The sequence below is a fragment of the Eurosta solidaginis genome, chromosome 3, assembly GCF_040869045.1.
Source record: "Eurosta solidaginis isolate ZX-2024a chromosome 3, ASM4086904v1, whole genome shotgun sequence".
Classification (NCBI taxonomy): domain Eukaryota; kingdom Metazoa; phylum Arthropoda; class Insecta; order Diptera; family Tephritidae; genus Eurosta; species Eurosta solidaginis.
This window is the reverse complement of record NC_090321.1, coordinates 247,985,865-248,008,742: the sequence shown is the minus strand read 5'-3', so window position 1 is coordinate 248,008,742 and position 22,878 is coordinate 247,985,865. Positions and strand designations below refer to the sequence as shown.

At 35.5% G+C, this 22,878-nt stretch overlaps 1 protein-coding gene across 1 annotated transcript in view; it reads right to left on the bottom strand.

Moving 5' to 3' along the window:
• The window catches only part of LOC137246120 (uncharacterized), a 197,791-nt gene that overhangs the window by 5,271 nt on the left and 169,642 nt on the right, over nucleotides 1–22,878 (bottom strand). Inside the window, exons 13-17 of the mRNA XM_067777213.1 lie at nucleotides 17,427–17,543; nucleotides 11,919–12,032; nucleotides 11,685–11,841; nucleotides 4,175–4,593; nucleotides 1,064–1,176 (exon numbers count right to left, since the gene is read on the bottom strand). Coding sequence (XP_067633314.1) covers nucleotides 1,064–1,176; nucleotides 4,175–4,593; nucleotides 11,685–11,841; nucleotides 11,919–12,032; nucleotides 17,427–17,543 — 920 coding nt within the window. The remainder of the gene's footprint in view (nucleotides 1–1,063; nucleotides 1,177–4,174; nucleotides 4,594–11,684; nucleotides 11,842–11,918; nucleotides 12,033–17,426; nucleotides 17,544–22,878) is intronic.

Here is a 22,878-nt window from a genome sequence, read left to right as displayed (position 1 = left end):
TAGCAGCGGCACCTAAACGTTGCCGATGAAGGAATTTAGCAGTTCCCGAAATGGATCTATACAACGAGCTTTGACAGTTATCTAAATTTTTTCTTTCTTCTATACTAATTTAAAAATTTTTTCAATTAAGAAAAAATTTATCATAACAATAATAATAATAAAAATTATTGTTAGGCCTTGAGCTCGATTCGAACTCGCGATCTTACAAATCAGTAGGCAGATATAACAACAAAAATTGTTGATAAAAAAAAATATTAAAAAAAATGAAAAAAATTTAATTAAATGAAACAAAATAAAGTAAAGGGAAGGTATAGAATGGAAATAAAAGAAAAGGAAATAGTAGGAAAGCCAGATTAGTAAAGGAAAGGAAAACTAAAGAGGCAAAGGAAAAGGAAGTAAAGTAAATAAAGTTAATGTTAAGGAACTTTAGTGGTGGGGTCTGCGGTTCACAGAGTCGGTCCAGAAATAAGAAGATCCCCAGTCTTTCAGCCGAAAGTTGTAGTCGTGAAGAAAGCAGCACAAAATATTTGGAGGAAGCATACTTAAGCTGCAGTATCGTCAGTATATATATTAATAGTTAGACTGGGGGCGACCAAGGGTAAGGCTAGAGTACAAAGAAGCATTGGAGACTTCGCTCAGGCCGGAGCATACTCGATAAAAAAAAAAAAAACAGTAGACTACCTAATCCGTTTGGGAAAAATTAAAAGGAGACAGGATTTGTGTATGAGCCATCAAGCAGGAAAGGCGTGGACAAAGACGCGGGGCTGCAAAATTCCTAACATCATTAACAAAACCTACGATATTTGGGATGATATAGTCCATCAAACAGGAAGGGCATTCGACTGACAAGTTGCTTATATCTCTAAAGAGAGAAGACTTAAACTCACGATGGACATTTTAACTGGACATTGCCTTCTGTCGTCACATGCCTACTTATAGGCAGGGTCTCGTAAGTAATAGCAGATGTAGTAAGTGCGAGATGCAGGAAGAAACGCGAGTTCTTTATTGAATGGCCAGTTCAGCCTAACCTACCTGAAATCAACATTATAAATTTTCTACTTACCTGGTGGTCCAACGACTATATACGGACTATGCGGATTCGCACCGCCCACAATTTGTTTTACAGCTTGCAACTGTTCCGGATTTTCGTTAATCTGTTTATTAATGATTTCCAAACTAAAAAAAAAAACATCAAGGTCATGACCCCGTTTTGTCACCAAAAACTAAAACTTTAAATATATATGTTTCAAATCTACTCATCTAATATTTTCTAGTTGATATCGCCTTAACAATACATTGTAAATCGGGTATCGGAACCCTGATATTATACTGAGGCATAGAAGAAAAGGCTGAGAATTGACTAGGTCTTTAGTTTATCAACTGTCGAATAAAGTGAAGAGTCTTCTAGGAAGGAAGATGGTAGCATTGCCAAATTATAAAAAGGTGAGGTTCATGCGAGAAGGTGGTCTGTTTGATTTTAACTTGTAGTAACTAAGACGAAGTACAGTATAGTTTGAGATTGTACTATATTTTAAGGGGTTTGATAGCATACAGTCTCTAACGTATTTTTTCGCAGTTCAGTGTTATTAGCTAATAGCAATAATGCGAGAAATCAGAAAGTTCTTAAAAATGGGTTCAGATCAAAGTTAAGGGAATTTAATACCCAAATACTTAGAAGGGAAATAAAGCAAAGTGGATGCAAATGGAAATAAATCCGAACTATAATGACGGTTACGATAGGTTATGAAAGCGGAATAATCCTCATAATGAAGAAAAAGCTCACCAACAGGTGATGGGCTTAAAAGTTATAAGCGGGAAGATACAAACTTTACACGAGTAATACAATTAGTGAAATGGGAAAAAAGTAAGCATGCAAATTCATATTGCATAGATTAACTGGACAAAATTGAACAGCTTGATATTAATATCTAGGTGTTTGCATGTACGGTCTGCGCTGATTCGGAAATAAACAGATCCTACAAGCTACCTGATCACTGTACTGTTTTTCAGGAGACCCAGCAGTCGCAACCAAAGCGGTAGAAACACTGGAAGATAATAGCATAAACTGCAACCACGTCGACTTATATATTGACAGAAGAGCGACAATTTAGGCAATAATCTCGCATAGCACAACATCTTAAAGTGTGTTAGAATGTAAAAAATGTATGGAAAGAAAAAGCAGATGAGCTAGCTAAAAATATCATATCCCTCGAGGCTTGCGTTATAGACGTCCCAATCAGATTGGGCGAGATTAAAAAAAGGCGAGTGTTGCACATAATCGACAGAGCAGGAAAGGCGTAGAACAAAGCGCAGGGCTGCAAAGTGTGGAAGATCATGCGCAGGTATTACAACCAACAAAGTTACCCTCATCATTATATAGAGGGAACTGTAGGCTCATAAGGGGTATTCTGGTTGAATGCTGCGTCGTTGCGTCACATGTGTATTCTATTATAAAATAGCTCGCAGTTTTTGAAAGGGTTTTCTATTTTGGACGCTGAACTAATTTCTGATAGCACTACACTGAAAGAAAAAGACTGGTAAAATCAACCGAAATTTCTGTAAATTTGTATCCATCGCAACAAGATGTTGAATCAACTGCGCACAAATCCTTGATTCGTAATTGCCCGTTTTAGTAGTCAAATAAACAAAAAAGTTGTTTCATTATACTTTACCCATAGTTTTGTTAAATTAACACTTATTACTGTCGCTCTAAGAATATCAATCAAAACTGTTAATATGAAAGGGATTTCTGTTCATTCGAAATAACCAACGTAAACTGTTAATTTAACAGTGTTATTGTCGAAATGACACTGACAGTGAAATCTGTTTAAATGACAGATATTTCTGTTTTTTTCTAGATTAATAGCGTAAACTTTTACATCAAGAGAGTTTTCTGTCCATACCTATGACATTAATACCTGTTGAAAAAATAAAAGCCGAATAAGTATATTTTTAAACATACGTAGTTTTTTTTTTGTATAAGTTACACATAAGTACATTTCATTTCAAATGATTTTATTGCTATATTTGGTAATATTAATTAAAATAATAATAACTTAAATCTGATTTAAAATAAACAAAACTTGTTCCGAATCACAATCGAAAGCTTTGTACGAAAGTATGTTGCCATATATATACGTAAATATGTGAATACATATTCACACACGCGTTAGTACATGCTCTAGCGAAAATAAGAGCATGTACCGTTTGTTAAACCACATTGGCGTCGGTTTCAAGAACTTTATTTCAACTTTACAATTGAACATTATACACATACATTAAACATTATACAATTTATTACTTTGTTTTATTAAACCCACTTTCACCAAATTTTATAATTTATTTAATTTATAGCTTTGATCTTGGCGGCGCGTTACTTTACTGCTTATTCTCAATTTCTTCTCTCGCATGTAGAGTTGCCACACGTGATTTTCGAACAAAACTTGTAGTATAAATGTTTGACATAACATTTTAAATGGAGAATTTGAAAGCTATAGAAAGTAAATAATGCAAACGCTGGAAGGTAATACACCATTGGAGTAACTATACATGTAATTCAGCAAGTTTAATTCTCGTAACACTTTATTTTGAAACGATTCCAAAACAACTCAAACTTTTATTCTGTCGAAAACATCAACATTAAAAATGGATGTTTTTTTATTATCTTATTAGATTCGTTCGCGTGAGTGAAAATTCGTAAAAACTTGAACAAAATGTTACCAATTCTGGAAAAATCCTGTTCCTTCAAACAAAACTTTTGCAATAAGAGGGCGCAATTTTGCATTTCGCTTAGAGGAGTAGTTGCAAAATTGTACCCGATAAATAAGTGTCCCGGTATCGCTGTTGTTCGCTGTTGTGTTAACAGAAAAATCTGTTAGATTGATTAGGAATATGTCAATTTTACAGAATTTTGTTAACTTAAGAGCGACAATTTCTCTTCTGTTGAAATGACTAAACTTATTTGTTCGCCTGACAAAGAACTCGGTCGAATTAACCATAATTTCACCGAATCTCCGTTAAGTCAAGAACAATAGAACAGATTTGTTGATTTTACTGGCACCATTTCTTTCAGTGTATGTACTCATTAATTGTATGTGAATCCCTTACGGATCGCCTAGTTTAACCTCAGCTTGCGTTACATATGTATCCATATCTATGATTTAGTATTACTTACTTAAGGTTTGTGATAGCTTCAACTTTTGGTAATTCGCCGCCGGGGAAAACATATTTCAGTTTATCGTTATCCAATAAATCTAAGGCGCGATGTTGATATCGAACCGAATAGCGGTTTGGACGGAAGATTATGTCGTACTTATCAAATTGTAGTTTGCGAATACCCAGCAATATTTTATTCATATCTCCATAATTAAGTTCATCGGCTTTAACGTATACAAAACCGTTTTGAATTCCTCCTAAGGTTCCCACATAACGGCGAAGTTCTGAATTTGTATTCGCATCCTCATGAGCATTAACGAAAAGTAAGTCTACTTCATATTCATTTTGTGAATGAGAACTTAAAGGCGGTACAAATACTACTTCATCAACTGCAGGACTCAGAATATCCCTAATATTCACTTTTTTTGGTACAGTCACCTAATGAATTGTTAGTCATAGATTATTCTAGTTATTAGAAAGATTCAACCCTACCACGACTATTGATGTTCGACTTTAAACCCATCTTTATACATGCACTAATATAGAATAAATCCTATCCCTCGAAGTTAGACTTACTAGCTGGCAATTCTGTCGGTCGGCCATTTAGGTCGCTTTTTGACGTTTCTCTTTTGTTTGGTGTTTCCAACTAGAGAAAATATCCAACAATTTGCGTCGTCTGAGTTTTCACTGAGAAGTTTTTCATGGCAGAAATACACTCGGAGTGGTTGCCAACTCACTACCGAGGGGCGCCCCGATTAGATAAACTTTTTTCTAATTGAAAAAACTTATTTCTTGATGTTTTATGTTGCTTTCGCCGCGACTTGAGTCCAGCATCTTCGGTGTGATAAGCATAGCACGCTACCACCACACGTCGGCGGCAGCCAACAACTATCTTTAGGTCTAGGAAAAAGTATCGGCACCCCTAGAGTTTGTTTATAACTACCAATTATCGTTGAGATTACCAACTACTTGACAAGTGCGAAGACGAAGATACCTACTCTCGTTACATGTAAACTTGGCCTAACGTTTGGGTATGTAGTATTGTGTATTTGTATATGCATGGTAGAGCGGGTCAAATTTTTTTCTATCAGGAGCATAGCAAAAACGTAATGTACAGATGATTCTAAGAAAAATTGTTGACGACACCATAGCTGTAAGTCCGATTTCGAGTCCCCGACTTTTGCAAAATAGATATTTTGCCATATGAATGTAGCGTTTTGCCAAAAAATCTTCATAGCTTCTGATTGAATTATAGGAAAAATATTGTTACGAATATTAGCAAAACTAAGGAGTGCTGCCAGCTCTAAGCCAATCTAAGCAGTGACGTGAATGCACATCAATAATTCAATCATTATGTATCTACATAAACGAATAAATAATTGCGTCTACACATATGTACACATTCCGACGAGCAACATTTACATACAAGGCAGCGAGAGATGAGATGTCACACACCGATGAATTTACTTATACGCTTATGTGTGTGCGGGAGACTGTAAACTACAAACACATGCATATACCTTATCTGAGTTGTCACAAGAGAGAGCAATAATTTGTGCACGTAGTTGTGGCTGGCGATTTTGTAGCCGAAACAACTAGTAACTTCTGGAAATCGAAGAGCCTAGAAGTATGCAGCGTAAACTATAAAAGCGATGCAGGCGAGTAAGAAGTAATTCAGTTTGATTTGAATTGTCAAGCAGTTACGAGTAAGACGATATCTAGCGAGCAATAGCACTATTATTTTGAAAGTCAGTTTCCTTTAAGATATGAGTTTGGTTATTAAGCTATTCGTTGCACAGTTTGAGTGTTATTGTGAAGTATTTTAATAAAGGCCATTTTTCCGTTATTCAATATTGGAGTTATTTATTCAACAGTTTAGCGATACGATCCTAGCAAAAGGGCAAATAAGAGGATTTGCAGGAAATTCGTTACAATTGGTGTCAGAAGAGGAATTGTTGAATAAATTCTAGAGGACAACAAGGACATGGCAAAGTTAAGTGAATTGAAGATCCCGCAACTGAAGAAGGAGTTGGAGAGCCGTGGATTGAATACAAGCGGCGTTAAACTCGAACTTCAGGCACGGCTACGAGAAGCAATGGAAGCAGAAGGAATTGATGTGGAAGAGCATGTCTTTCATCTTGATGGCGAGGAGACAACAAAAATTGAAGAGAAGAACGAAACATCGCAGACGGTTACCAGTACAGACTTGAACATGATTTTAGCTGCAATATCTGCTCAAACATCGACAGTGTCATCTCAACTGGCAGAACAGCAGACATATATGGAATCGCAGGAGAACCGTATAACATCCAAGATGGAAGAACAGAAGACATATATGGCATAACAACTAGAATCGCAGGAGACACGCATAACATCCAAGATTGAAGCACAAGAAACGCGTATGTCAGAAATGTCGACACAGATTACATCGAAGATTGAAGCACAAGAAACGCGTATGGCAGAAATGTCGACACAGATTACATCAAAAATGGAGACACAACTGAAAGCACAAGAGGCACGCATAACAGTACAACTCGAAGCACAAGAGGCGCGTATATCATCAAAACTCGAAGCACGTATGGACGAGAAAATAACGCAGTTTGAGGAAAAAATCGAAGCCGAGGTGGATGCTTTGAGAGGTCGTATACAAGAGTTGCAATTAAACCGCCCAGCTGTTTCAGCAAGCAATACAAAGGTAAAAACACCATCCTTTGACGGTTCTGTTCCTTTCCAGGTCTTTAAGCTACAGTTTGAGAAGACCGCAGCAGTGAACAACTGGAATGCGGAAGATAAAGTTGCTGCACTATTCGTGGCATTGAAGGGGCCAGCAGCGGAAATTCTACAGACGATTCCCGAAGGAGAGCGGAACAATTATGAAGCATTGATGGCTGCTGTAGAACGACGTTATGGAAGCGAGCATAGGAAACAGATATTCCAAATTGAGTTGCAAAACCGCTACCAAAAAGCAAATGAAACATTGCAGGAGTTTGCTTCAGATATTGAAAGATTGGCTCATCTTGCAAATGCGGACGCACCCGTGGAATACACTGAAAGGGTAAAAATCCAGAGTTTCATAAATGGCATACGGGACGTGGAAACGAAGCGAGCTACATACGCAAACCCAAAGCCAACATTCGCAGAAACGGTGTCACAAGCTCTGATTCAAGAAACAGCGTCGCTTCTGTGTAAGCCAGTTTTCAAAGCACGCCGTGTGGAAGTAGAAAGGCCAGAGTGGGTAGACGAAATATTGGAGGCACTGAAAGGATCGCAAAAGCGAAGTGAAAAAGTTATCAAATGCTTCAAATGCGGGAAGTCCGGTCACATTGCACGTCATTGCGATCTTGGCCTTAATAGTTCCAACAATGTGGGTGGGCGTAAACGCAAAGCTGGAGGAGATGAGCAAGAGCGTGTCGAATGTAAAGAACGAAAACTTGCCCCGGCTATTGAATGTCCTATGATATCTGTGTTGCAAATTGGTAGAAAATCGAGCAGTCTTACCGTCAGAGGCAATGTCGATGGCGAGGAGCGTGTACTGACTGTAGATACGGGCGCATCTCATTCCTTGATTCGATCTGAATTAGTCAACAGGAGAGTTAAACCGTTACCTGGAGCAAGGTTGCGTACGGTCACAGGCGAGTATAACCAAGTCCAGGGAGAAGTGATATGTGAAGTACTGATTGGGAAGGTCATGGTTTTACACAAATTCGTTGTGGCGGAGATCGTTGATGAAGTCATATTGGGAGTGGATTTCTTGGTTGACCATGACATCAAGATCGATATGCAGAAAAGGGTGATGCTTTATAAGAACCAGAATGTGCCAATTAACTTCAGTTTGGAAAAAGGTTTCAGCAGTAATCGAGTACTGGTGGAGAAAAGTCGACAAAGGCCACGAAAGTCAAAGGTAAAGGTTGATGAAACGAATGGGCCAAACAAAGCGAAATCAAAAGTACCTGCGACAAAAACACCGGCATTGACAAACCCTAATGGACGCACTAAAACGACTGCAAGAATTTTGCAGGAAGCATGCAAGGGTGGTTTCAAGCCATCGCGCACTTCTGTTGGGAAACGGCGGAATGATACTGTCAAGCCAATCCGTCAAGCGCAAGCTCTGCGAAGTAGTTCATTGGTCAAACAACAGAGTGTGAGGAAACGACTAAGGATAATGAGTAGTAAGATCAAACGCAGGTACAATGAGAACAATAATTCGGAAGGGTTCTTGGAGGGAGATTTGGTACTGTTAAACAACCCTCTCCGGCGGAAAGGTGTTCCAGCCAAAATTCGGTGCATTTGGGAAGGCCCGTACAAGGTTGTGAAGAAGATCAGTAATTCCATCTACCGCATACAAACCATTGGGAAACCACGAAATAGAAAGGTGGTTCATTTGGAGATGCTAGCGGCGTTTAGATCGAAAGATTTGTCTGATCGGGACGATCAGACTTAGGTGGAGGGCAGTGTTACGAATATTAGCAAAACTAAGGAGTGCTGCCAGCTCTAAGCCAATCTAAGCAGTGACGTGAATGCACATCAATAATTCAATCATTATGTATCTACATAAACGAATAAATAATTGCGTCTACACATATGTACACATTCCGACGAGCAACATTTACATACAAGGCAGCGAGAGATGAGATGTCACACACCGATGAATTTACTTATACGCTTATGTGTGTGCGGGAGACTGTAAACTACAAACACATGCATATACCTTATCTGAGTTGTCACAAGAGAGAGCAATAATTTGTGCACGTAGTTGTGGCTGGCGATTTTGTAGCCGAAACAACTAGTAACTTCTGGAAATCGAAGAGCCTAGAAGTATGCAGCGTAAACTATAAAAGCGATGCAGGCGAGTAAGAAGTAATTCAGTTTGATTTGAATTGTCAAGCAGTTACGAGTAAGACGATATCTAGCGAGCAATAGCACTATTATTTTGAAAGTCAGTTTCCTTTAAGATATGAGTTTGGTTATTAAGCTATTCGTTGCACAGTTTGAGTGTTATTGTGAAGTATTTTAATAAAGGCCATTTTTCCGTTATTCAATATTGGAGTTATTTATTCAACAGTTTAGCGATACGATCCTAGCAAAAGGGCAAATAAGAGGATTTGCAGGAAATTCGTTACAATATCATATTGGGCTTACTTTAAAGGTATTAATATCTATAGTGTTTTTGAATTTTAGTAGAGATATCAGGCTTAAATTATGAGAAATTAGCCTAAAATGAACTTTTAACTACTATATTATCATTATACTCAGTCGAGCAGAGCTCACAGAGTATATTAATTTTGATTGGATAACGGTTGGTTGTACAGGTATAAAGGAATCGACATAGATATAGACTTCCATATATAAAAATCATCAGGATCGAAAAAAAATTCGATTGAGCCATGTCCGTCCGTCCGTCCGTCCGTCCGTCTGTCCGTTAACACGATAATTTGAGTAAATTTTGAGGTATCTTGATCAAATTTGGTATGTAGGTTCCTGGGCACTCATCTCAGATCGCTATTTAAAATGAACGATATCGGACAATAACCACGCCCACTTTTTCGCTATCGAAAATTTCGAAAAATCGAAAAAGTGCGATAATTCTTTACCAAATACGGATTAAGCGATGAAACTTGGTAGGTGCGTTGACCTTATGACGTAAAATATAAAATTATTAAATATTTGGACAATGGGCGTGGCACCGCCCACTTTTAAAAGAAGTTAATTTAAAAGTTTTGCAAGCTGTAATTTGGCAGTCGTTGAAGATATCATGATGAAATTTGGTAGGCACGTTACTCCTATTACTATTTGTGTGCTAAATAAAAATTAGCATAATCGGATGACGAACACGCCCACTTTTAAAAAAAAATTTTTTTTAAGTCAAATTTTAACAAAAAATTTAATATCTTTATAGCATAAAAGTAAATTATGCCAACATTCAACTCCAGTAATGATATGGTGCAACAAAATACAAAAATAAAAGAAAATTTCAAAATGGGCGTGGCTCCGCCCTTTTTAATTTAATTGTTCTAGAATACTTTTGATGCCATAAAACTCCAAAGCTCTCAGCTGAGTATGTAATGTTCGGTTACAACCGAAATTATGCTTCCTTACTTGTTTGCTTATTACTTGAAAATATAGGTTTTTGTTTTTTTGAAAACGAATTCAAAAAAGAAAAACTCTCCGAATGAAAGTTTTTGGAAATGTTCTGAACTTATTTTAGCTGTAAAGAAAAAAAAATTTCCATAAGAAATTTGTTAAAAATGATAATATAGTAGTAGTTAAAAGTTCATTTTAGGCTAATTTCTTATAATTTAAGCCTGATATCTCTACTAAAGTTCAAAAGCACTATAGATATTAATACAGATTCTGAAATGTACGTAAAATACTTTTAAAGTAAGTTCAATCCAATATTTTTCCTATAATTCTGTCAGAAGCTTTGAAGATTTTTTGGCCAATCCCTACATTCATATGGCAAAATATCTATTTTGCAAAAGTCGGGGACTCGAAATCGGACTTACAGCTATGGTGTATTCAACAATTTTTCTTATAATCATATTTAGTTTACGTTTTTGCTATACTCCTGATGAAAAAAAAATTCCATCCATACAATTTGGCCCGCTCTAATGTATAGATTAACACCTTCCCAAAGATCATAACAAATTGTTCCATTTTATAAATTTTCGATTGTGCCACTTTTTATCAATATTTTTTCGCAAACTTATAGATTTGTTATCGGTGTGTTATCGAAAAGTTATGATTTTTTTTCCAACCTGTATCGATTTGTCATCGAAAAGTTGTCCATTTCATATCGCAGTGTTACCAATTTGCTATCGGCATGTTATCGATTTCTTAACGTCGACTCATATGTTTGTTATAAAACATATACCTTCAAAACTTCAATATAAAAGTGATGATACACATATAAACCTACAATAGCAAGCCGCTAAACCCAATAAAGAGAAAATGACAAGCTTATAGCAAATCGAAATCTCGATTTTTTCGGAATGTTTGTTTTCGATAAGAATCCGACGAACCTATTATCAAAAAGTTCGAAACTATTTGTTTCTGGTAAAGTTACCTCTGTTGTGGTTTAACTTCAACCCTTCGGAAAGCTCTGATTAACTTAAAACAATTAGCTTCCAGACGCACCATCGAACTTCACGAGTACTTGGTACTCAGGCTTTTTTTCTAAAAATTTTGATGCGAACGATTTTGTCCAGTCCTTTTGTCCCAACAAAAGAGACTAACGATTGTTTCACTAGATTTGCAGATGGTATATCGTCCCTTAGGCTCGATTAGCATAGAAAACTTAGCCCAAACCTTTACTTTGATAGATGGGTCAAGGTATGCTCAGGTGGGCGTGTTGCATAGAGTTTGGGGAACTTAAATCAAAGCAAAAATTTTAGCTATGCCTGATATATGACTCAGTAGTCCGTCAAAGTCAAAATCTGAGTAGTAGCATTCTATGTAAATGGGTTCTTGTGCCGGCTACCAACAATCGTCACAGGGCAGATTATTTTTAAATTAATTTAATGTATAATTACCATAACCTTGAGCTCATCATCATGTTGCTCAACCCGCGTACTCTCTTGATATAAACTGCAATATGGCAGCATCGTGTGTATATCTTCAATTTCTAATAGCATTTGTAAAGCGAGTTTGATGTTTTCCGGTGTAAGGTGAAGAGAACTAATGTAGCTTCTAAAAAACATGTATATAAACACATATGTATATTAAGTTTCGTTTTTCATGTTTTTTATGAAGATAGCGATACAAACTGTATTATTGGGTCGCCTTTTGCTAAGGATTCCGTTGAAAACTTTTGCGTTTGTGCAAATTTGACTCTTTCGCTTGGATAGTAGTGAGGCAACTCTTCAACCACTTTGAACTCTCTGCAAAAAAAAATTTAAAAATATATTTTTAACCTTAGGTTTAAACTTTGCGATTTGACAGCTCAGCGAACGATTTTGTTCAGACGACTGGTACCTAGGGTTAACCCGACACGATGTACCTTAAGGAGCGCCTAAGATGAAATGAGTGCATGCATTTTCGCAAGTAGCTCATTAATAGAAACACAAAATTAATATTTTTTTTTTTTATTTTAACGGTTTTATTTAGCTTGACTTGGCAGGCCGGCCGTTGTGAACGAATTTTGTAATTAAAATTTAAGCAACTTCCCGATAAGCTACAAGCTTAAAACTTGGAATATACTTCAGAACCCGATGACAATGCAATAATAAGAAAAAAAAACTCCGATAGATGGTTCATCAGTGGCGTAGTAAGGTGGCAAGGGGGGCAGTTTGCCCCGGGCGCTACTTACAGAGGGGCGCCAAATGGTCCGCAAAGCAGAACTTCCTGGATAGTTTGTATTTTTATTATAACTGATTTCTGGAAAAAATTTTCTATACTAAAAAATTCATGCATATATCCAGAACACTTGCGAGAGGTTGTAGAATAATTGAAAGCATATATCCTTTTTTCTGATGTTCAACGTTACGATAGGAGTTATTAAAAAATGATTTAACAAAAACTGTCAAACGTGAATCCTAAATTCGAGACACTATCTGTGAAGAAGCAATAGAAATAGCAAAGTCTCTTTGTGAAAAATAGGATATTGATATAGTAAAACGTGAAAGGAGACGCCGCAAAATCGGCTAGAGATATGTGTGTTTCCACAGATTGTGAAATTTTTCGCGTCATGAAAAGTGTTCTCGATCGACTCCAACAAAAAATACGTACAAGACTTAACGACGAAATTACCTTAATTTTATATTTGGATTTCTCTTAGAAGTTGGAAATTTGTTAAACAGGCATAATAACGACGAAATTGTAAGGATTTGGGCGAATTTTATAATACAAATTTCGAAGGAACAGAACTTTTTAGCGAAATATGTGTCTGCAAAATATTACTTCACAGTAGAAAAGAAAATGAACCTCAAACTCCGTTAGAATTACTTTTATAATTTCGTATGGAGAAGATGTTTTTCCAAACTTGACTATCTCAGTATTACTAATGTATTATAATCATATTATTATTATTTGTATTTGAGTCTATTTATAGATAATATATTCAGCCTATGATAAAAATATAGGAAGGTAAAACCATTCTCTCTTCTCGGCGGCCGTAATGATTTTTTGATTTAAAAAAAAAAATTTTAAATCTCTCTCAAAAACTTTGTGGAAATGCCAAACCAAAGGATACAAACAAAAATTTTAGTATATATAACTTTACAAATGCCCGATAAAAAAAATAAAAATTAAATAGATTGAAAAATTGATATGAATTTTTTTAGTTCGGTTTTAGTTTTTTTTTTTTTTTAATTTGTACGATTTAACCTTGCATGGTTATAATTTGCTCATTCCAGCATTCAGCTTACTCCCATCATTAGAGATGTTGCAGGTCTTCGCAGCTGGACTATTCACCTAGTCCAACTGGGGAATACTAATTTGTGGAAGTTGAATTTTTCCGACACATTTGTCCCCCACTTTGGCGTTAAGTGGGACATCACGATTTTGTATTGACGACATGCAGAGAGCAGCGCACATTTATTTATTTATTTATTTAAAATGCACATATAAGACATAGTCTTTTACAGTGCCATATTTGTAATTAATCTTATTACTAGTACAAAGTAAGTTTAAAAGCTCGACATATACATTTTTCTGTTTATCGTCGACAGAACTAGGCGGCATAGTCTTTTTCCCGTCCGTCCATGTATTGTTCTTATTTTTGTTGTACAATAGGGTTAATGGGCTAGAACACTCAAGAAACTTTAAATAAATTCCTCTAACGGAGGTCCAAGGAATCGAGCAGCTTCAATATGGTTTTAGCAAAAAAAAAGTTGCTATTACAGATTTTTGTGCCACATTACAGACGAATACATGATTTGTGCTATACACCAGGCTGGGGCAATACATAGAGACCGAAGTTGGCGCAGAGTAACGCGCATCTCCTTCGGAAGTGTGCATTCTTCTTCGGCGATGTCTGCAAAAGGCGGGAGCCAGAGCTTGAAGGAAATCACAGACTCTGCGTTCGTGTTGCTCTGGATCATACTACAACTGATCTCGTCATAGGGCTTATGCAGATGTCTTCTTATCTACCTTAGAGGCGCAACTACATCAATCGTCTTTTGGAATGCCTCGGTGCTCAGACGTCTTAAGAAGATATTCCATGCCAGTTCTATGTGGAAAATTTGGCAACCCTGCAACTTTCTCCGTTGCAGCGATATGAGGATTTTTACGCATCTTTGTCCAATGTAGACAATTTCGGATGCATTTGTATTGAAGCAGAGACTGCGTTCGAACGTCACAACCAAAAGTTGTTGGCGTTCCACAGTAGCAATGTGCCATCGAAGTGGATGTCCAGTTGTTGTGTTATATGCAAGGTCCACGTCGTGAACAATATGGCCGCATGTACATTAAATCAGTATCATGTCCTGTGATGTGAAAAATTTGAAAAGACAAGGGATATAAATGTATATTTTGCAGAATAGATTTCTTTTGTTCATTGCAATCTGAATTCGCAGAGCCATGAAGCTGTCGGACAAAACTAAGTTCCTCCTCTATGCCTTTCAACACGCCGGGGAACGAAGCTCCCTCCGTTGTTGTCCTTCAGCAGCGAGGGCAATGTTTCCTATATTTCAGAACGAGGGTGGCAGAGGTATGATGACTTTCCCACCTTTATTATGGCTTTCACACCAAAAATGATTACACTCCAACGATTAAGAATTCGGGAGTTCTCATAAAAAAGTTTGAGCTTAACGTAAAAATATTTAAAAAAGTTTTTACGACTTCATTGGTTTATTAATTTTTGAATATATAAAATTATATTGTTTTGGTAATATAGGAGGAGAGGGAGGCCAAACAAATATATTTCCCCGGGCGCCAGGAAATCTCACTACGCCACTATGGCACATAGATCGAAATATTTCAAAAAATCGTATTTGGAACACATAATACATACATGAATAGAAAGCGAGCTATGAAAAAAATCGCCGCCAGGTGGTGCAAGGATCGAGATATTAAAAAAATCGTATTTGTGGTCCGATTTTCCTCATATTTGGATCACATAATACATACATAAATAGAAAGCGACCTATGAAAAAAATTGTTGCCAGGTGGTGCAAGGATCGAGATATTAAAAAAATCGTATTTGTGGTCCGATTTTACTCATATTTGGACACGTTTTACATACATAAATAGAGATCGACCTATGAAAAAATCGCCGCCAGGTGGTGCAAGGATCGAGATATAAAAAATCGTATTTGTGGTCCGATTTGGCTCATATTTGGAACACATAATACATACAGGAATAGAAAGCGACCTATAAAAAAAAAATCGCCGCCAGGTGCCGCAAGGATCCAGATATTAAAATAAAAAAATTTAAAAAAAAATTTTAAGTTAAACGGTTTTATTGAAAACAATACTTACATTAAGTAATAATAATACTAATAGATAGAAAATAATAAAATATGTCCTAGGTACTAGTCATCACACTCCTCATCAATCTAGGGCGATGATCATACAATTAAATAAAAGCGTTGGACGCGTCAAATTTCTATTGATAGTCATATATAAGACCAACTGAACCTTAATCAGGTTATGCTACGTCTCACATTTTTAGAAATTTCACGCGCCCAACGCTTTTATTTAATTGTCTGATCAACGCCCTAGATTGATGAGGAGTGTGATGACTAGTACCTAGGACCTACCTAATTATTTCCTATCTTTTAGTATTATTACTACTTAATGTAAGTATTGCTCTCAATAAACCGTTTAATTAAAAATTTTTTTTTATTTATTTCATTGACTATCTCAATTTTTGCGACACCTAGCGTGATTTTTTTACTAAAGCGGTGTCTATTTCTGTATGTCAAATAGGATTTCCAAATGAGCCAAATCGGACCACAAATACGAGGCGATTTTTTTCATAGGTCGGTTTCTATTCGGACCACAAATACGATTTTTTTAATATCGCGATTATTGCACCGCCTGGCGGCAATTTTTTTTTCATAGGTTACTTTCTATTCATGTACGTATTATGTGTTCCAAATATGAGCCAAATCGGACCACAAATATGATTTGTTTAAATATCTCGATCCTTGCGCCACCTATCGGCGCTTTTTTCATAGGTCACTTTCTATACATGTATGTATTATGTGTTCCAAATATGAGCCAAATCGGACCAAAAATAAGATTTTTTTGAATATCTCAATCCTTGCGCCACGTGGCGGCGAGTTTTTTTCATATGTCGCTTTCTATTCATGTATGTAATATGTGTTCCAAATATGAGCCTAATCGGAGCACAAATACAATTTTTTTTGAATATCTCGATACCTGCGCCACCTAGAGGCACCAGCCAGCCTGTCAAGTCAAGCCAAATAAAACTGTTTAAAAATACGCATAAAACACAAACTAAATGTGCCATCTACTCCAACTTTCATCTCCAACCAAACGGAAGATCCCCCTTTTATACATATGAAAAAGTGTGCTTGCGAAAAACACTTCCTGAATTTTCACAAGTATTTACATATATTTTTTTGCCTGACTGTGTCTTATGCCACTGTGGAAAACAGCTCTTAACGGGTACCAGAGATATTATATAACTTTTGTGCCTAGAGCCTCGTCTATCTCTATTGTACTCTAATGCAACAATAACTTAAGTCCATATGGGTAATACTCCTATATTGCTACAAAAGGCTGGGTACATTCCCAAACATCACAGTGCCGATATATTGCTGTTTAAAGGTTTTTGTATTCAATAATCGAATGTACCTAAATTTAAATTTTTTTCTTGTCACACTTATGCTGCTACAATCACAAAAATTTTATAGACTGTCTTGTTTTGATTTCGAATTCAAAACACAGTGCGAGCATTTTCTATTTGCACTATAGGAGTATTACATATATGCTTAAGTCGATAAAACAGACGTCCACGGATACCATACATTTTCGACCGAAATGGTGTGCTTCAAGTAGGGAGATGCAGCACGATACCGTAAAAGCTCTGATGGTAGGCATTCCAGACAAGGTCAACAAATTTATACAGTTCATCAAATTCGAATAAGATATTTAATTTTTCTATGCAGTAATTTATAATTACCCACTCCTTAGTTCCCTTTCAAATAAATCCATGAAATTTTCTGAAACATTTGCCGAGATATGGTTATAATTAAAAATTTGCAAAAATCTAAATAAAAAATAAAAATCTAAAATCTAAATCGTTCGTGGCTTTGACGCAAAGTTCTTTCCAAACATAATACTTATATACATATAAATTTATTTACCCGAATTCCCGTTGGCGTCGGGGTACTACCTTTGGCTCAATTTCATCGTTCAACGTAAGTACGCCGAGTTGATTAACAAGATCCTTTTCGATCAGGTTTCCGGGTTTATATCTTTCGCTGTAAATAATAAGATATACATAGTTAAGTATTTAAATATTTACAGCCTTATTCATAAAAAATACATACGGTTTTATAAAGCTTTTTAAAATTACATTTCCATACTTATTTGGGACGATAAGAGCTTTACACTGCACAGTGGTGGATCGTGAGCTTGGTTGTGGGGGGAGGAGGGGACACAGAGTGAAAATTTCTGAAAGTGATCACCGAAAACGTCATAATTTATTTTGGAGCAACAAAGGTATTATTTGATATCTATAGATAATACAAACAAATGCTCGTCTTTGATTTTTCCCAAAAAAAACTGTACCCATAATTATCGTTATTTGAATTTTCTTTGTCCTTTTTCTTTATTTTTTATTTTTAATAAGCGAATCTGCAATTTGTATACTTGGATTTAAAAAAAGAATGTTTAAGTTTGTTTACCGGAGTAGATTGAATGTTATACATTAATTCAGTTTAGTACACATAATATATGAACCAAATTTGGAATAAAAAGAAAAAAATATGTACCTTTCATTGTAAACTATATATTATATAATGTGAAATTCTAATTTTCTATTACGGTTGTCAACGTCAACCATCACTTCGTATCGTCGTCGACATCACGTCGTATCAACATCAATGTCACGTCAATGCATAATTGGTATTTACTAAGGCAATGTATTGATGTCGACGTGATATCGATAAAAACACGATCCCTATATTTTACTTACAATTTTTATTGAGTTAATTTTTTGTTTAGTGGACAGTTTGTGGATCTAAATAACTGCTGAAATCTATTAGTGCACAATTAAGCATTCAGGGAAAAATACACACAAGGAATTTGTTTACGAACTTTAGTGAATATATTGTAGATGATTGGATTTCTCTTTAGTACACCATTAGCAACTCCCTACCTCCCAGAGCGTGGTGCACCAATGGAAAATTTAATCGAATTCGGGAGGGGTATCAAAATATCCGAATTGACCTCGGTATTAATAATCTGAAGGCGGAAATAAAAAATCCTTGAAATTTCACAAAAACCTTTTAATGAACCACTTGAAAGCTTGCAACTATTTTTGCAAATTTTACTTAACGCAAGTAAAATTTTTATATTCCGACTTCGGATTATTAAAATCGAGGTCAATACGTGTCTTTTGGTACCTCTCCTGAATTTTTTGGGCGTGTTTTAGCAGTCGACTGCTACCCTAGAACATTACCACAATTCTACTAAACTGACTGTTGTTGGTTATTTTGACTATTTTCTGAAATGGAATAAAAAATTTATAAATAAGAAGCATAAAAATCATAAAAAAGCTTATTTTTGAAATTTTTAATAGCTGAATTCTGTATTGCCGCGCTTGTCGTCACCAAAAACTGTGTCGACAAACTTTGTGTCGCGTCACGTCAACACAACTTCAATATTAACCCCTATTACGGTTGTCAATAGTGAGAAAATTAGTGTCGACGCTCGTGAATTGGTATCGGCGTTGTCAACGTCGATAACTATTGACGATTGTTGACGTTTTTTTGGTATTGGCTAAAACAATGTCGAAGTTGTGTTGACGTGACGCGTCACAAAATTTGCCGACACAGTTTTTGGTGACGATAGGCGCGGCAATACAGAATTCAGCTATTAAAAATTCAAAAAATAAGCTTTTTTTATGCTTTTTATGCTCCTTATTTATTAATTTTATATTCAATTTCAGAAAATAGTTAAAATAACCAACAACAGTTTAGTAGAATTGTGGTAATGTTCTAGGGCAGCGGTCGACTGCTAAAACACGTCCAAAAAACTCAGGAGAGGTACCAAAAGATACGTATTGACCTCGATTTTAATAATCCGAAGGCGGAATATAAAAATTTTACTTGCGTTAGGAAATATTTGCAAAAAAACAGTTGCAAGCTTTCAAGTAGTTCATTAAAAGGTTTTTGTAAAATTTCAAGGATTTTTTATTTCCGCCATCAGATTATTAACACCGAGGTTAATTCGGGTATTTTGATACCCCTACCGAATTCGATTAATTTTTCCATTAGTGCACCACGCTCTGGGAGGTAGGGAGTTGTTAATGGTTTACTAAAGAGAAATCCAATCATCTACAATATATTCACTAAAGTTCGTAAACAAATACCTTGTGTGTATTTTGCCTGAAATGCTTAATTGTGTACTAATAGATTTCAGCAGTTATTTAGTAGATTCACAAATTGTTCACTAAACACAAAATAAACTCAATACAAATTGTAAATAAACAACTGTCAAAAATATAGGGACCGTATTTTTATCGATATCACGTCGACATCAATACATTGCCTTAGTAAATACCAATTATGCATTGACGTGACATTGATGTTGATGCGACGTGATGTCGACGACGACACGAAGTGAAGGTTAAAGTTGACAACCGTAATAAGGGTGATTGATGTTGATACGACGTGATGTCGACGGCGATACGAAGTGAAGGTTGACGTTGACAACCGTAATAAGGGTGATTGTTTTAGCCAATACCAAAAAAGCGTCAACACCTATCAATAGTTATCGACGTTGACAACGCCGATACCAATTCATGAGCGTCGACACTAATTTTCTCACTATTGACAACCCTAATAGGGGTGAATATTATTAACTGGCTGACGGCAATATGTTCAGTCTCGTATTACACTCTATGAGAAGAAACTAGCGGAAAGAGATGTCTATGCATCTTTGTTTTATAAATTTTGCTAATTGAAATGCTTTTATTTTTAAATGTAAGATTAATCAACCCGAAATAAATCTGTTTATGTAATAATACCATATAAACATGATTTATTACTATTATTTTTATACTACACCGATATATTCAGAAATACTCCGTATGAATTTATTCTGAAATTTGTATTTGGATGCATAATGTTTTTATAGTAAAGTGAATTAATTTTTAATGAAAAACGCAGAGGAAAAATCTAACAAATTCTTTAAACTATTATAAAAATATTGTTTGACATAAAATTAGCCCAATTCAGTGGCCTAGAAATTAGCCGGAGAATTCAACCATATAATATGACAAAACTTGAATTGCATTCTCCCAAAAAACTTAAATTTTGAGTTACATCTGTTAACAATAAGACGAGTGATATATATTTCTATAATTCTTTTATTTTTTCATCAAAAACAGAAATTTTACAAAACTGCTAACGGCTACTGACTAGAAGAATTAACATAGGAATTACATAGGCAACCTTCTTAGACCAAGTCTAAAGGCCTAGGTCTAATTGGCGTCAATTGTAATTAAAAGGAAAAAAATTCAGTCATTTAATTTCTTTTATACACTTCACGAAAAATTTATGGGATCACAAAATTGCCACATTTCACTGCTTTTTTTACTATAATTTGCTCTCATAATTCACTCGGTATTAAAACGGATTTTTAATAATGTCCCCTATTTCCCCCCGTAAATCCACGCCTGAAACTACATTTACACTGGCCTCAAATGCGTATGAGCCATTTAAAAGCGTTAACATTGGCCTCATTCGCATTTCGCTTAACCTTCCCTGAACGACTAATAATAATTGATCAAACAATTTTACTTGCAAATCCTCTTATTTGCAACTTTCTGCTAAGTTCGATCACTAAACTGTTGAATAAATAACTCCAATATGTAATAATGCAAAATGGCCTTTATTAAAGTACTTCACAATAGCACTCAAACTGTGCAATGAATAGCTTGCTTAATAACCAAACTGATTGATAGCTCAAATCAAACTGAATTCCAGCGCCTCTACATTTGCTGCCTTATATACTCTCTGATTTCAAAGTTTCATCTTCTAGGCGCTTCCAGAATCTACTAGTTGCCATTAGCTCTCAAACTTCTCAGCTGTAACTACAATTGCACAATTTTATAGCTTTTCTCATTGCATACTTTCAGGAGTATCTCAGATATATGCAAGTGTTTGTGCATTGACTCTCCGCTGCTAGTATATGAACATCGTACATATGTGTAGACGCAATTATTGTTTCGTTAATGTAGATACATAATGATTGCTTTATTGATGTGAATTCGCGTCACTGCTTAGCATCGGCTTAGAGATAGCAGCACCCCTTAGTTTTGCTAATATTCGTAACAGTACGATAGCACGGTACCAAATTTGTGTAGTTTTAATTGGCTTACAAAAAATTCGGCAATTCACGAATGTGTCGAATTCGTTGTAAAATCTTTAATTTCAGGTTGTGGTAAAGTACAAAGTCACAAACACATTCATTTTAACAACAAGCTTTATACAAATAATTTTTTTTGCAAAAAACCTTAGAGGAAACCCAGTGCCGCAAGCCAAACTCGTTCTGTTTTATTTACAGAGCTCGGTTGTATCAATTTTATTATAATATCAGTCTAAAAGTTAAAAAAAATCTTTCCAATAGCTGGGTGCTCCAATTTTTTTTTATACTCAGCGTTGTTTGCACACAGAGTATATTAACTTTGATTGCATAATGGTTGGTTGTACAGGTATAAAGGAATCGAGATAGATATAGACTTCCATATATCAAAATCATCAGTATCGAAAAAAAATTGATTGAGCCATGTCCGTCTGTCCGTTAACACGATAACTTGAGTAAATATTCAGATATATTTAACCAATTTGGTACACGAGCTTATCTGGACCCAGAATAGATTGGTATTGAAAATTAGTGAAATCGGATGATAAATACGCCCACTTTTTATATATATAACATTTTGGAAAACACAAAAATAATACACCTAGAATGTTGAAATTTGACATGTGGACTAATATTAAGACTCTTGATAAAAATTTGAAAAAATGTTTTAAAATGGGCGTGGCACTTGTGATAAAATCAATTTTACAAATATTATTAATCATATGTCAAAAATTGTTAAACCTATCGTAACAAAAATCGGCAGAGAGGTTGCCTTTACTATATAAACGATTTTTAAAAGATGTATATTGGAGCGATTTTCCGACAGGGTGGAAAATCAACAAAACAAGATAAGTCAGATTTTTAAAAGGGTCGTGGACGAATAAAATCAGCTATATCTTTGCAAAAAATCGCTTTATATCAATGGTGTTTCATTTCCCAAGTGGATTTATAACAGTAAATAGGAAAAACTTCAAATTTTTGAAAATGGGCGTGGCATCGCCCCTTTTATGACAAAGCAATTTTCTATGTTTCGGGAGCCATAACTCGAAGAAATATTAACGGATCGTAATAAAATTGGGTACCCAAATTTTCCCTATAGCAGGAAATATTTCTAGAAAAATGGCCGAGATTGGTTAAAGACCACACCCTCTTTTATATAAAAGATTTTTCAAAGGGCGTAGACGAAAATAATAAGCTATATCTTAGCAAAAAGCGCTTTGCATC